General features: G+C 45.7%; 1 protein-coding gene across 1 annotated transcript in view; it reads right to left on the bottom strand.

The window, feature by feature from the left end:
* Positions 1–1,079: 1,079 nt before the first annotated feature.
* The window catches only part of NFATC2 (nuclear factor of activated T cells 2), a 75,656-nt gene continuing 63,327 nt past the window's right edge, over positions 1,080–13,408 (bottom strand). Inside the window, exons 10-11 of the mRNA XM_064391393.1 lie at positions 6,979–7,046; positions 1,080–6,896 (exon numbers count right to left, since the gene is read on the bottom strand). Coding sequence (XP_064247463.1) covers positions 6,991–7,046 — 56 coding nt within the window. The 3' untranslated portion in view covers positions 1,080–6,896; positions 6,979–6,990. The remainder of the gene's footprint in view (positions 6,897–6,978; positions 7,047–13,408) is intronic.

Genomic DNA, 13,408 nt, shown 5'->3' with positions numbered 1-13,408 from the left:
GGGAAAAAGTCAGCTCTGTTGAAGGGTTACAGAAGAGCGAGTTAAGTCTACAAAATCCAGGAAATTTCCCGTTAAGACGAAAAACCTGGGGTATTGTTGTAGTCCTTTAATTCGGCCCCAAGACATAAATTAAAGCCAGAGGATCAGGTCAGGTGCTCAAGTTCTCAGACCAGAGCTGTGGAATTTCCAGGTTAAGTTACTTAAATTTTCCTGTTGCTGAATAAAGCTGAAATCCTGTGTGCCATATATTTGCTCATCATAAAATGTTCTCTCCTCGCCAGTAACAGCTTCTTTGTTGGCGAAGCCTGTCTGGTTCCAGCCTTTGTGCAGGGTTGGGAGTTAAGAACTTCCACATGGCCCCTGCTCTGAGGCTTTGGTGAATAAGCAAGGCAAAACACTTGCTCCGTGGCCAACAAATGCATGGAATATGGTTTGAATTCTCGGGGTTTAAATGCAAAGGATAATATTGATTTTGTTAAGGTAAATGTCTTTAATTGAAGGCTGTATAAACTCGACTCTCACTGGGCCATAATGGGCTCTGGGCATCCCTCCAGCACAGCAGTATGAAAATGTCTCTTTTAGTGTCTCCAGCAGAGAAATGCAGAATTAAGATTTAGATGAAAAAAAAGTGAAATGGAGTCCATCCCCAGTCTCCAAAAAGGCATTTACTGATGCAGAAGGACATTTACATAGATGGAAATTACTCCTTGATTAAGGTCAAGGCTCTGCAGTACCTGTTGGTATGGATTGTTTGGGGTTTTTTATTGGGGATAGAAAATTAAAAGAGGGAAAACAGACACCGAGAGGAAATGAAGAAATCTCATTTGTGTGACCAGTCTCAGGCACAGGGCCTGGGTGGGACCCCCAAAAGGGGAGCTGAGCAGCTCATTAGTGAGGAAATGCTCCATGCTCTGCAGCTCATTAGTGAGGAAATGCTCCATGCTCTGCAATCCTTTTGCACACCCATTCCTGAGTATTTCTGAGGGTGACAGGACAAGAAGACAAGTGGGTGACTCGGCCCCCAATATTCATTTATCAAAGGTAGTAAAGGTATTTAAGAACAGACCAAACACTCTTGCAGCAGATGATGCCCTTTCATTTATTGCTAGTCTACCATATATAGGCAATATATAAAAATACTTTACAGATAGCAAAAAATCATTACATTGGAGGTTAACAACGTTGTTGCAGGAATGTGAATGATATAAACCCCTTTTCAATTGTGACAGTTGGGTTTTTGAACAGGCAACTTGGTTCAAAAGACATCTGTTAGTGACAACTCGTGTGTCTATTAAAATATGGCTTTACCTGAACATCCAGGGCAGGGAGGGCTGACTTGGGGGGAATCACTTCATAATTACACAGAGAAAAACGTGAGTGCCAGGCAGGCCAGCCTGGCAGACTCTCTGTGCCCAGGTGCCAGCAGCAGATGCTCGAGGCCATCCTGCAGTAAGTGCTGCTTCCAGCAGCACACCTGGGGGCTCTGGCCTTTACAAACACCACTCATTTCTGGCACTTCTGGAGCTTTCTACCCAATCTTGCTATTTTAGGAGTTACAGAAGGAAACTCACCTCCCCAGGTAACTTTTTGCATTTGAGGACATCTTTTGCAGCATCAGCACCTTCAGGTGAAGTTTATTGCAATGTGCAGGTACTAATTTCTGTTTTTGTACCGCTGAAACAACACAAATGTCTAAAGAAACCCTAAACAGACCAGAGTGGGCTGGACACTGGCTGGCAGCTAGAGGAGCTGCTGTCAGCTGAGAGCCCTGCACTTCAACCAGCAGGAATTAAAGGCACAGGTGCCAATCTGATGTCAAACATTCCAAAAGGTGGATTATTCATTCGGAACTGAGATGAATAAAGAATTACAACGTGTGATGGCAGAGTGCTGCCTCACAGGTAAGAAACCACTGCAATGTAAATGATGAGAAAAAGAGCTGATTTCTGGAGAATTTTACAATTCACCCCACTGAGACCCAGCAGTGGCATCTCTTCCTATTGCACAGGAATATGGAACATAAATAACAAACACAGAACTGCAGCTAAACTGGAACATCAGATCATTTTAAGTGGTGCAAAAATTATGAGGATCTGAATCAGTTTAAGATTTGAAATTAAGACAGTCATTTTCTTGAGTCCCATCTGGCAGATCATTGTTCCCTATTAAGTAGCAATTTGGAAAGAAATGCAGGGGGAAAAGTCAGATTGAAATATTTAGAAACATATTTCTTAAGCGTTTAAAGCTGTCTTTGAAGTCTTTGGGAAATTTATCAAATACATATTTTTTTTTCTTTTTTTTAGGACAACAACAATTCAACAACAATTGCATAGAAAAGTAAGGCATTCAGAAAATGAAAACTGATCCTTTATAAATACAAACCTTAATTCAAAAGTTGTTGCATATTTGGTCAGACAAAAAGCACAGTCACCTTTGTTGTAAAGATAGGGATTACAAAATACACTTTAAAAAACATGCTAGCTACTTTGAGAACTGGTCTAGATATGGTATGAAGCAGCAGCTTTTTATACAATAGAGAATAATATGGTGCTGGTTTTGGGAATCCTCTACATTCAGGAACTGCTGTATTCCTATGGGGAGAACGGAGGGATACATATTTACATGGATACAAATAAAGCAAGTGCAAAACCCATGACTCTTCTACATTCTTTCTCCCAGTAAAAACAACATACATGAGACACTTTCACTCCACTGCTGTTGCTCAGATCTTACATTTTGCTCATTCTCATGGAGAAAAACAAAACCAGGACTTTGTATTTCATTGCAAGTATCTTCACATGCAATTCCTCTCCTGGCAAACTCGACTTCCAACACTCAGAACTGACAAAAAAAAAATCTTCCTGATATCTGCCCACTCCCATTCCATCTCAGACTGTTTACATATCATGAATGATGATTTTTATTCTATGTATATTTGATGCAGAGTTTATAGAAGCTCATCCTGTATTCGCAGCCAAAGCTCGGATGGAAAAATGGAAGTTAAAAAAAAATACACACACACACACAGACACACACGCACAAAAGACAAATAAAAAGAGATGAACTTTTGAGTTCCAACATGCCCCATGAACTTCACATGGTGCAACTTTGATGGAAAATGCATTAGAGTTGTTCACCCCGCAGACAAGATATTTGTGGGCCTTTGGTACAATGGCAGGAAGGCACTGTGGTGAAACATTCAGATAACTGAGGAAAGACAGAATTTCCTCATGTGCAAATATGGCTATCTTCCAGATAAAGTGAGAACAAATTGCTCACAAAATGCTATTAACTCTTCCTAGGTTAAGCTTGTGCTTCTACAGAGAGAAAGTTGTACTAAGTGACAGAAATACTAATACTGGGAAAACACTGCTCAGCAAGAACAGGAAATAATTTAGTACTGTATATATTGAAATTCTTCAGCCTAGCTATATGATTTTAACATATCAGTTTCCTTTTTAAAGAGACAACAATGCACAACACTACGTCTGAGGATGCTCCTTTTCTCCAGAAATAAATACAAAGGTGGTTGAAGCTGAATGATTTAACTACTGTTGCATGGAAAAGCAGATGGGGCAGCACAGCCTGAACCCCTAAAACACAGAATACAAGGGGGGAAGCCTCCATGCTGAGCTGGGAGCCAGCTCTGCACGGGTGTTCACTGCTAACCACGGATAAAATAATGCACCCACAGAGAGCAGGGCATGGCTGGGCTGGCAGGGACCTCAGCCACCACCCAGTGCCACCCCTGCCAGGGCAGGGACACCTCCCACTGTGCCAGGCTGCTGCCAGCACCCAGCCAGGGACCCAGGGGCAGCCACAGCTGCTCTGGGAATTCCGGCCCAGCCCTCCCCACCCTGCCAGGGAGGGTTTTCATCCTAATTTCTGATTTAAAGCTGCTCTCTGTCAGTTGGAAGCCATTCCTCCTTGTCCTGTCACTACCAGCCCGTGGCAATGGCCCCTCTCTGTGTGGGTGTATTCCATAAATGACACTGTACACTGTATATGTACACAGATTAATACCTGTGCATTAAAGAGGAGGAAGGAATGCAGTCAATGCAAGCGTGGCTAGAGCACCTGTAGCACATTAAAAACCCCTTCCCCAAAAAAAACCCCCAAACAAACAAAAAAAAAAAAAATCTGCCCCAAAAAACTTAAAAAAAAAAACAAAACCAAAAAACCAAACAAAAAAAAGCAACTCCCAAAAATCCAACAAATCAAGCCCCAACCCTCTGTCCCCAGACTAGCAAAGGGCCTGAAGAACACATGAGCACAGTGGAAATCTGTGTCCTTTGGCTGCAGGGAGCTCCTGTGCAGCACTGTCTGCTGAACAGCCTTTGCTCCAAACCCAAGGTTTCAGCTACTCCTTCCTTCTGGGGGTTAATTTAATTAAAGGATGTTTCAGCACCTACAATCCAGAAGGTAGAATTCAAACACTGACCTTTTCTTTTGCTCAGATCCAGCATTAGATTTTACTTCCAAGCCCCTTTTCTAAATCGATATTATCTAAAAATAAATATGCAAAAATCATTCTCTGAAATTAATGAGTAGCTGCTGCAGAAAATCACCAGAGCAGCAGCAGCACATCCCAGATCTGAAAAGACCTTCCTGGGCTTCTTTCAGCTTCAATTTAATATCCAGCAAAAGAGAAGGTGCTGCCAGCAATCTGAGGATTTTTAATTTTTTTTTTCTGTGGATGGGTTTCTGGGTTGTTTTTTACATTTCTCCTGTACTTTACAGGTTGGATCATGGAAAACGTTTGATACATCCAAGTGTGAAAGTGGGAGATGCATTTGGTCTGTTCTTTAACTCAGCTATAGCACAGAACTTCTGACAAGGCAACTTTTGGCCTTTAGAATATGTCAGAATTGTCTAATTCATCAGACTGCACTAAAAACCCCTTAATATGTGTCAGATGCTGGCCCACGGACAGCTTTAACAATCCAGAGCAGCTTTTTGAGGCGTGTGAGCCAGCCAGCCCTGCTGAGTGCTGTCTAACAGGAATTCCCCTCTGCAGCAAGGCCGGCCTCACTTCTGTTCCTGCAAAGGCAGCGATTACAAAAAGCCATTTCCACCTCTGCAGCTCCAGGCTGGGCTTGGCCAGGGCACCTGCAGGGCAGAGCTCACCAGGAGAGCACCAGGGTGAGGCACCCCGGCAGTTCTGGGTGTGGGGACACAGGGAAATCATTCTGGGGTGAAAGGTCTGAACCTCACAAAGCATGAACAGAAGCCTGGGGTGCCAATAATGCCAGGCTGGCATGTGCAGGGCTCTGCTCTGGTTCTGGATCTGAGCTGGGCTGAATCTGGAGTTCAGAAATTCTCGTGAAATTCAGATTTCTGTTCAGGAGCCGAATTCTAGCTGAGCCCCAGCTCAGGTGTTCTGAAGAACCCAATGCTTCTGTTTGCCACTCTAACCCCCAAGACCCTGCAGAGTTTAAGCACCAGCTTTCACTGGCAGAAAATATATTCTTCCTGATAGTCCTGAAGAGATTTCTGTCGGACCAAGCCACGCTCTGCAGGGATTGTGCAAAATCGTTCTTGAGATATTGGGGAACGACTTTGGAGGCTGCTCTGCTGAATTCCCATCCCTCATTCCTGCTGTGAGCAGGGGACACACTGGTATTCCGCCAAGTTTACTGTGACACAACTGAAAACTGGATTAATTTCACTGTGCTCTAGAGCAGAACTCAGGCTCTGCATTCCCGAAAATATCAGCATTCCTTATTTATAAAACCAGGAAAGATTACTATGTAATTCCTAAAATATTATGGCTATCTTTCACTGTACACTGATTTCCCACTCAGAAGCCTTTTTACCCCTGGCTCCCCTAAATATTCCAACCTGACTCCCCTAAATATTCTAAACTGCAGGTGGCAGTGGTTACCTGGAATGTGCTAAGCAGGAGTCAGGACAGGATATTCGAACACACAAAGCAAAACATAACAAAATACTAACTCCCATGGAAATGGAACCTTTCCAGGAACTGCTGGTAGCGTTGCAAAGCTAAAGAGGCCAGGTGAATATAAATAAGTGTCTATTTTCTCTGGAATGTATGGCTTCTGTAAGATGCAATTATTTTCCTCTGCAGCTTGGGTGAGTAAATGTTCCAGCTGCTAAATGAGACAAGTTATGAGCCAAGAGCAGGTTCTACATGAAAAGAAACAGCAACCATTTGTTAGAGAGAAAATATCTAAGATGTGTTCATACACTGCCTAATACTAATAAGGATCAATCATAAAATCTTTGGTGCTTACTGTGACTCCTATATATTAATCTCTGGTTTACCTGGGTTTATTTTACCTTGGGGCAGGCATTGCAACTGCTGAATTGCTCTTTTCACTGGTTGGTTATGAGAATCCCTCTCCTTCAAATTCCTATCGAGTCTGACAAGAAAAATGAAGAAAACCCCTGGATTCAGCTGGGATCTCCTGTTTGAAATACCAACCACAGTGCTCAGAGCAAACTGGCTTTTGATCCTGGACTGGAAGAAGGCTGAGCGAGCTCGGCTGCCTCAGTTCCCTGCAATAATAACATTGCTCAGGAGGGCTTGGAAACCTGGAGGGCAAATCACCTGCAGGATGGTGCTGCTCTTCCATGGAATAGATGACTCTTTGTTCCCCCCTGCCCACCCCCAGTGGCCACCCCAGGCTCTGAGCCCTGCCCAGGGGACAGCTCCTGTCTCCCGCGATGGACGGACGCACAGACAGATGGCTTGCAGCAGGCTTGAAGTGTTTCCTCAGACAGATGCTCTGTTCCAGGAGAACAATGTGGTCTCTGGATGAAAGGAAGGGTGTCCTTCGTGCTGTTTACACACAGAGGTGGCGAGGTGCTCAGCCAAGGCTGTCACTTGGTGCCAATTCATTGTTCCTTGCACTGAGTCTCTGCCTGGAGATGAACTGCGAAGGAAGCCAGGGGTTGCAGGGGCACTGAAGGATCTAAGAGGTCACTTATGGAAGGGTTCGGTAAAAGTTGTCTCACAAATCTCTTCTTCTATGTCTGACTTCTGGCAGGGAGTCCAGAAAATTCCTTCCTGATAATTTCGTTAACTGGGAAATAAAAGAAAGAGGAGGAAACATTAAAACACTTCCAACATCACGACAAGGAAAAAGTAAAAGCAATCCTTGGGCAGTCAAGCTGCAAACATCCCCTCTGCATTCATACTCAATTTTTTAAAAATCTAAGTAATAAATAATGGTCCTGTGTGCCCAGGTTACACATTTTTGGAAGGCAAGGGGGAAGGAGTGGACAGAGGGGTTTCACTGTGTTCAGTGTGATTCAGGTGCCCTAAAACACAGAGAGGCTGCACTGCCCAGGGCTGCCACATCCCTCACACACACTCCCTCTGCCACAGACACTGCCCCTACCCCAGGGGAAAAGGAAGGAACATCTCTAGGTACCTAAGCATTAGAACAGCTTCGCTAGGCTGAAAGAAAAATATTTGAAAGAGAAAAGGGCCAGGTGTGGAGGAAATGTAGTGGACAGTGATGAAAACACAGAGACTGCAATTCAGGTGAAAAAGTTTGCATTTGGGTGGTTTATGTTTGGTATTTTTTAATCCCTCTCTAGACTCTAGCTGCTTTACATCTTTATTATCATTTATTTGCAGAGTGGAGCACAAACAACCTGCATGCAGCACCAGGCTGCTGTGAGAGGCTGGGACAGGATTGGGCATAAAGCTCAAGGGGAGACACTGAAGAACTCTGCTCTGTTTAAAAGTCAGAACAATATCACTTTATTTACAACAGCCAATGTCTCCTGGAACTTCTCACACTCACTTGCCTAAAGCACCCTCTGGCACCTCCTGGAACAACAATTCTCTCTCTAGAATTCAGGTGCTCCCTAGAATTTCATGCAGAAATCTCTGCACTTTGATTAGGAGAGACCTAAACCATGAGCACTTTGATGCAGAACTCCAGAGCTGCCTCTTTGGGGCTCCATTTCACCTGCAGCCCCTTGGTGCTGTATTCATCATGGTGTGGAAACTCCTTAGTGACCCTGACTAATTTGCCTTTAAACAAGAAAACAAAATTTTCTAAGTTTCACACCCCAGATCTAAATGGCTTCTCCCTGTTGATATTTAAGGGCTGAAACAGGGACTAACTCAAACCAAAGCAGGCCCTCACCCAGGACTGATTAATCCTCACGGTTGCAGCTCTAAGACTCCTCTATATTCTATCCAATTTCTAATAAATGTTTATGAGAAACGTTAATTAACACAGTATTAATTAACATAGAATTTCACTACTTCCCCCTATCTAAAAAAAACTGGTGCCCAGTCTCTGACAAGTCTCTGGGAAGGGGAACACATTAATTAGTTTTTAATAGTTCCAATTCATGATTTTGAATCTCCTTCCTCTCTGCATGCTGGGATTTGTCTCTGAGAAAGTAAAATCTGTATTTTTTCAAGGCTCCATGTTGCTGCTGGACGTGGGGGGCTGTACCCCAGGAACTCCATGCTCAGAAATCCCACCAGTCACAGCCCATCCTAATTCCAGCTGGGAGATGCTGATCTGAGCCAGCCTGGTGCCTCCTGGAGATGATTTGGGCAGGAAAAGCAGAATTCCTGCCCAATGCTGCTGCCCAGCATCCCACCTGCTGGCTGGGGGTGAGCTGTGGCACAGAAGGAACATCTGGGGGCTCTGCAGTGCAGGCAGCAGCCAGAGGGAGGGGAGGTTGGTCCAGCCCGAGGCAGAGCCTCCTCCTGCTCGCTCACAGCTTCCTGCCTGCTCTGCCCAGGAAATGACAGGAGCAGGTCTTCAATGGAAAGTTTTCACAGCCTCAGCTAAAAATAGCAGTGAGGTAAAAGAAGTGGGCACCCACTCTTCGAGGGTCATTTCCTTTTGAGGAACAAGTGGGCTGAGGCTGCAGGCGATTTATTTATCAACGCATTTGTTTGTGCTACCAAAAATACCGCAGATGAGTTCTACCTATTCCTTTTCTCTCATACAGTCATGGAAAATCTGCATCTCGGAAGGGTTAAATATTCAGTGAAACACGAGCAGATAATTCAGTGGCGCTCCCTGAAGAGGCTTTGGGGGTCCAGCTTTGGTTGTTCCCTGCTTGGGGCTGGCTCTGGGCAGGCTGGATGCTGTGGGGAAGTGCTGACTCAGCCTGCAAACTTCACTTTCCCTCCCCTGAGGTCAGCAGTGGCTTCTGTGGGCTGAGGTTACAGGGGGCTGCAGCCTGAACAGGGCTGAAAAGCTGCAGGGGAGCAGTGTGAAGCATTAACCCCTGGACAGGCACAGCCAGGACTGCTCCCTGCCAGCTCTTCCACGTGGAAAATTGGGTTTTTTGGGAGAACCTGAATGTCAAGAGCTCCCTGTTATCAGCTGGCCTGAACATCCCACAGTCACCCTAACTTCACCCAAATCCAAGTGCTGAGAGGAGTGTTAGTGCAGGTTAGGTGGGCATCACTGGAGTGTGTCAGGGCTTGTCCCAGCACTAAAACCTCCAACCAGAGTCCCTAAACCCAACCAAAATGATCCCAAGGCATGGCTGGCTCTCCAGGCTTGAAATCACCTCCAGCCCAAGGCCAGTGAAATCACACACCCCTGGGGATCTGCTCCAGAACTGTGAGCACGTGTGCCCAGAGCCAGGGCTACCCAGGAGACCTGGGCTTCAGCAGAAGGCTGCAGCAAACTGAGCCTGACCAAATCTGCCTGGACCAAACCAGCAAACTGAGCCTGACCAAATCTGCCTGGACCAAACCAGCAAACTGGGCCTGAACCAAACCTGGCTGGAGCAAACCAGCAAACTGGGCCTGGAGCAAACCAGCAAACTCAGCCTGAACCAAACCAGCAAACTGAGCCTGAACCAAACCAGCAAACTCAGCCTGAACCAAACCAGCAAACTGAGCCTGAACCAAGCCTGCCTGGACCAAACCAGCAAACTGAGCCTGACCAAATCTGCCTGAACCAAACCAGCAAACTGAGCCTGAACCAAACCTGCCTGGACCAAACCAGCAAACTGAGCCTGAACCAAACCTGCCTGAACCAAACCTGCCTGGACCAAACCAGCAAACTGAGCCTGAACCAAACCTGCCTGGACCAAACCAGCAAACTGAGCCTGAACCAAACCAGCAAACTGAGCCTGACCAAATCTGCCAGGACCAAACCAGCAAACTGAGCCTGACCAAATCTGCCAGGACCAAACCAGCAAACTGAGCCTGACCAAATCTGCCTGGACCAAACCAGCAAACTGAGCCTGAACCAAACCAGCAAACTGAGCCTGAACCAAACCTGGCTGAACCAAACCACCAAACTGAGCCTGACCAAATCTGCCTGAACCAAACCAGCAAACTGAGCCTGAACCAAACCAGCAAACTGAGCCTGAACCAAACCAGCAAACTGAGCCTGAACCAAACCAGCAAACTGAGCCTGACCAAATCTGCCTGAACCAAACCAGCAAACTGAGCCCTGCCCAAACCTCAGAGGAAGCCCCGGGCATGGGCTGAACCTCCTCTCCTGAACTCCCAGCTGTCTCTTTTTGGCAGTGTGGTTAAAATGTATCTGCAGTATCAGTTCTCATTATTTGCTCATTTCTAGCTGAGAGGAACAGGAGATGATGTGATTAATAAATAAAACATTGGTGTTTAAGGTGCCTGGCACTGGTTGCTCTGGAGCACACCACTATTGATCTGTTTAATGAGAGAGCTGATTAAATGAGGCCACAGGCACATATGCAAAGATAACGAAAGATTAAATCATAAAGAAAGATATTGAAATTAAAGCTGCCAGGAGCCATGCAGGCCAAGGAAACGCCTGGGCCCCCTTCAGCGTGTCCTGTGTCACCTCCTGCTGTGGCACAGAGCCCTGGGGATGCCCAGGGAGGTGACCTGGGGGCAGTCTGTGTGCTCTGGTGGGCACCAGCCCCTGCTCAGGCCCCACTGGCAGCCAAGCCCCCCTCACCTCCTCCCAGCTGGAAATGGGGGTGTGCTCCATGGGGTGACACTGGGCTGTGTCCCAGCAGCCCAGAGACAAAAGGAGCCCCTTGGAGGTGGCAATGTCACCCTGTGAGGGTGCCACGCTCACACCCTCTGCACCTGTGCCACCCTATGGATCCCCCTGGGTACCAGGGGTGTTCCACACGTGTGGCACTGACCCTCTGGGGACAATCCCTCAGATCCCCTGGGTCCCAGGGATGCCATGGGTGTCCCACACGTGTGGCACTGACCCTCTGGGGATCCTGCAGCAGTCAGGGGCTCCTCAGAGAAGGCAAAGCTCAGCCCCAGGGGCTCCTCCCTGCACTCTCCACGTCCTGCCGTGCCCAGGATAAATTGGGACATGCAAAGCAAAGCCCTGGGCAGGAGCTGGTGCAGCAAAGCTGGCCCTGGCTGGCAGAGTGCCCTCAAAGCTGCCCTGCCTGGAAGGATCCTTCAGCTGCTCCAGCCCAGCATGCACAGCCCCAGCTCTCCTTCTCTGCCCACCAGACCCCAGCTACCTCAGGACAGCTCTGTGCTACACAAGTGGGGAAGAAAAAGAATGATAAAATAAAAATATTAAATTAAATTAAATATTTTAAACCCTCTACGCCAAATAAAAAGGGGCATGACTTCTTAATTGAAAAAATAAATAAATAAAGGTTAAGAGAAACACACAGCTGGAGAAAAGGCAGAAAAATACCAATTACCTTTCTTTTTGATTGCTTGGATCAAAGATCACAGTCATTCTTTTTCATATAATGTTTTGTATCCAGCTAAGGTGTGTATCTATCAGCTCTGAAAAAGATTTGCAAAACCATTTTTGAGAAAAAAAGGTAACCTTTGACCTATGCTGCATGGCCAAGTGTTACAGCTTTCAGCTACTCTTCCATTTTGTGGGTTCATTTCATAAAAGGACATTTCAGCATATACAACACACAAGGCAGAACTTAACCACTGACCTCTCTGTTTGCTCAGATCCAGCACTGGATTTTACTTTTTTCCCCCCTCTTTTCTCAACTGATATTATCTAAAAATGAATATTCCAAAACGTACACTCCTAAATTGGTGACAAAAGGTGAAAAGCTGCTGATTTGGTCTGAGACTCCAGAGGCCCAGGGGTCCCTGGGAGTCGGGTCAGACTCGTCACTGCTCTTGCAAAATTCACTTCTGTTGTCACCCCAGAGCCCAAATAAAGATGCAAAGTCAGTCCCTTTTCATTGAGACATCCAACCACAGTGGCTGTGAAAATCTTTGCCTTAATTGTACAGAACAGGAGAGATCTGGGCAAAGGAATCATGGAAGTCACAGTCTTTGCTTCACACACAAATAAGGTGAATTATTTTCCTCAGGAAAAGGCAGTGTTTAAAATTTTCTGCCTTTTTTAAAATTTCTTCATCTTTTTAGATTTCTTTTGAATTCATCATGAAAGCGTTTAGCACTCCTGCAAAACCATGTGGAAATAATAATTTTAAAAAATGCAATATTAAGGAGCAAAAAGTGCTTCTTGAAAACAAAGTTTTGAGTGCAAGATTCCGAAGTGTCTTTGCTGCTGGATTTCAGGTGACTATATATAGAAAAGGAGTATTTTACTTGGCTCCCAAGGACTGTGCAGCCACGTATCATACCCTGGAACCTCCCACTGAGTACACAGCCTATTTTATATTCTGCATCCTGGAAAATCAGCTTCTGCACACGAGAGCACAGAGCTCCCTGACTGGGAAATGCCACTTTGGGTGCACCAGGCACAGGGAGCCCCAGCCCAACAAACTGTGCTGGGGAAAAGTACTGGAGTGTGTGGGGTTCTTTTAGAAATCAGCAGCAATTAAAGGCTTTTTTCCCTGGAAAATGGGGACATACAATCACTGAGATGTTCTCAGCTGTAAAGGTTTAATTACACATCAAAACCAGGGCTTCCTCCCCACTGAAATAACGCCAAGAGATGCAGCCTGCATCTGTCTTGTCAACTTTTCTGTCTTGTCCTGCTTGTAACCCATGGAGTCTGTGTGAACTGTGAGCCTCCTCCACACCCTCCAGCCCAACAGCAATCAGGTCACCTCCGTTAATTAAGCAATCTCTTGGCAGAGGTTGCTGACCTCAAACTAAGTGGCAAGTCAAGTCCCAGGATGCATTTTTGCTGTAGGAGTATCAATGGACTCCAAATCCATTGGCATATTTCCATGAATTTAGCAACATAATACAGATATCTGATGGAAAACAGAGTCTAAATAAAATGCATATTTTTGGCTAAAGCCCATCCCAACTGAAATCAATATCTGAACTGCTCTGGATTTACAGGATCTGGATTGCACTCATGGCTTTTAAATATCCTTCCCTTACATTGCAGTACAGTGCCAGAGTGAGGTGCAAAAATCAAACAATTGGTGTCTTTAGCACTGTCCTACCCAAAATGTTTAACAGGAAGTTGGGTGTGCCTGCAAGAAAAGAGCAAAAAATAAAGATAGCATTTCTGCTAAAAAAATTTCAATG

The sequence above is a fragment of the Passer domesticus genome, chromosome 16, assembly GCF_036417665.1.
Source record: "Passer domesticus isolate bPasDom1 chromosome 16, bPasDom1.hap1, whole genome shotgun sequence".
NCBI lineage: Eukaryota > Metazoa > Chordata > Aves > Passeriformes > Passeridae > Passer > Passer domesticus.
Note: the sequence above shows the minus strand (reverse complement) of the source record. Positions and strands in the feature narration are given on the sequence as shown.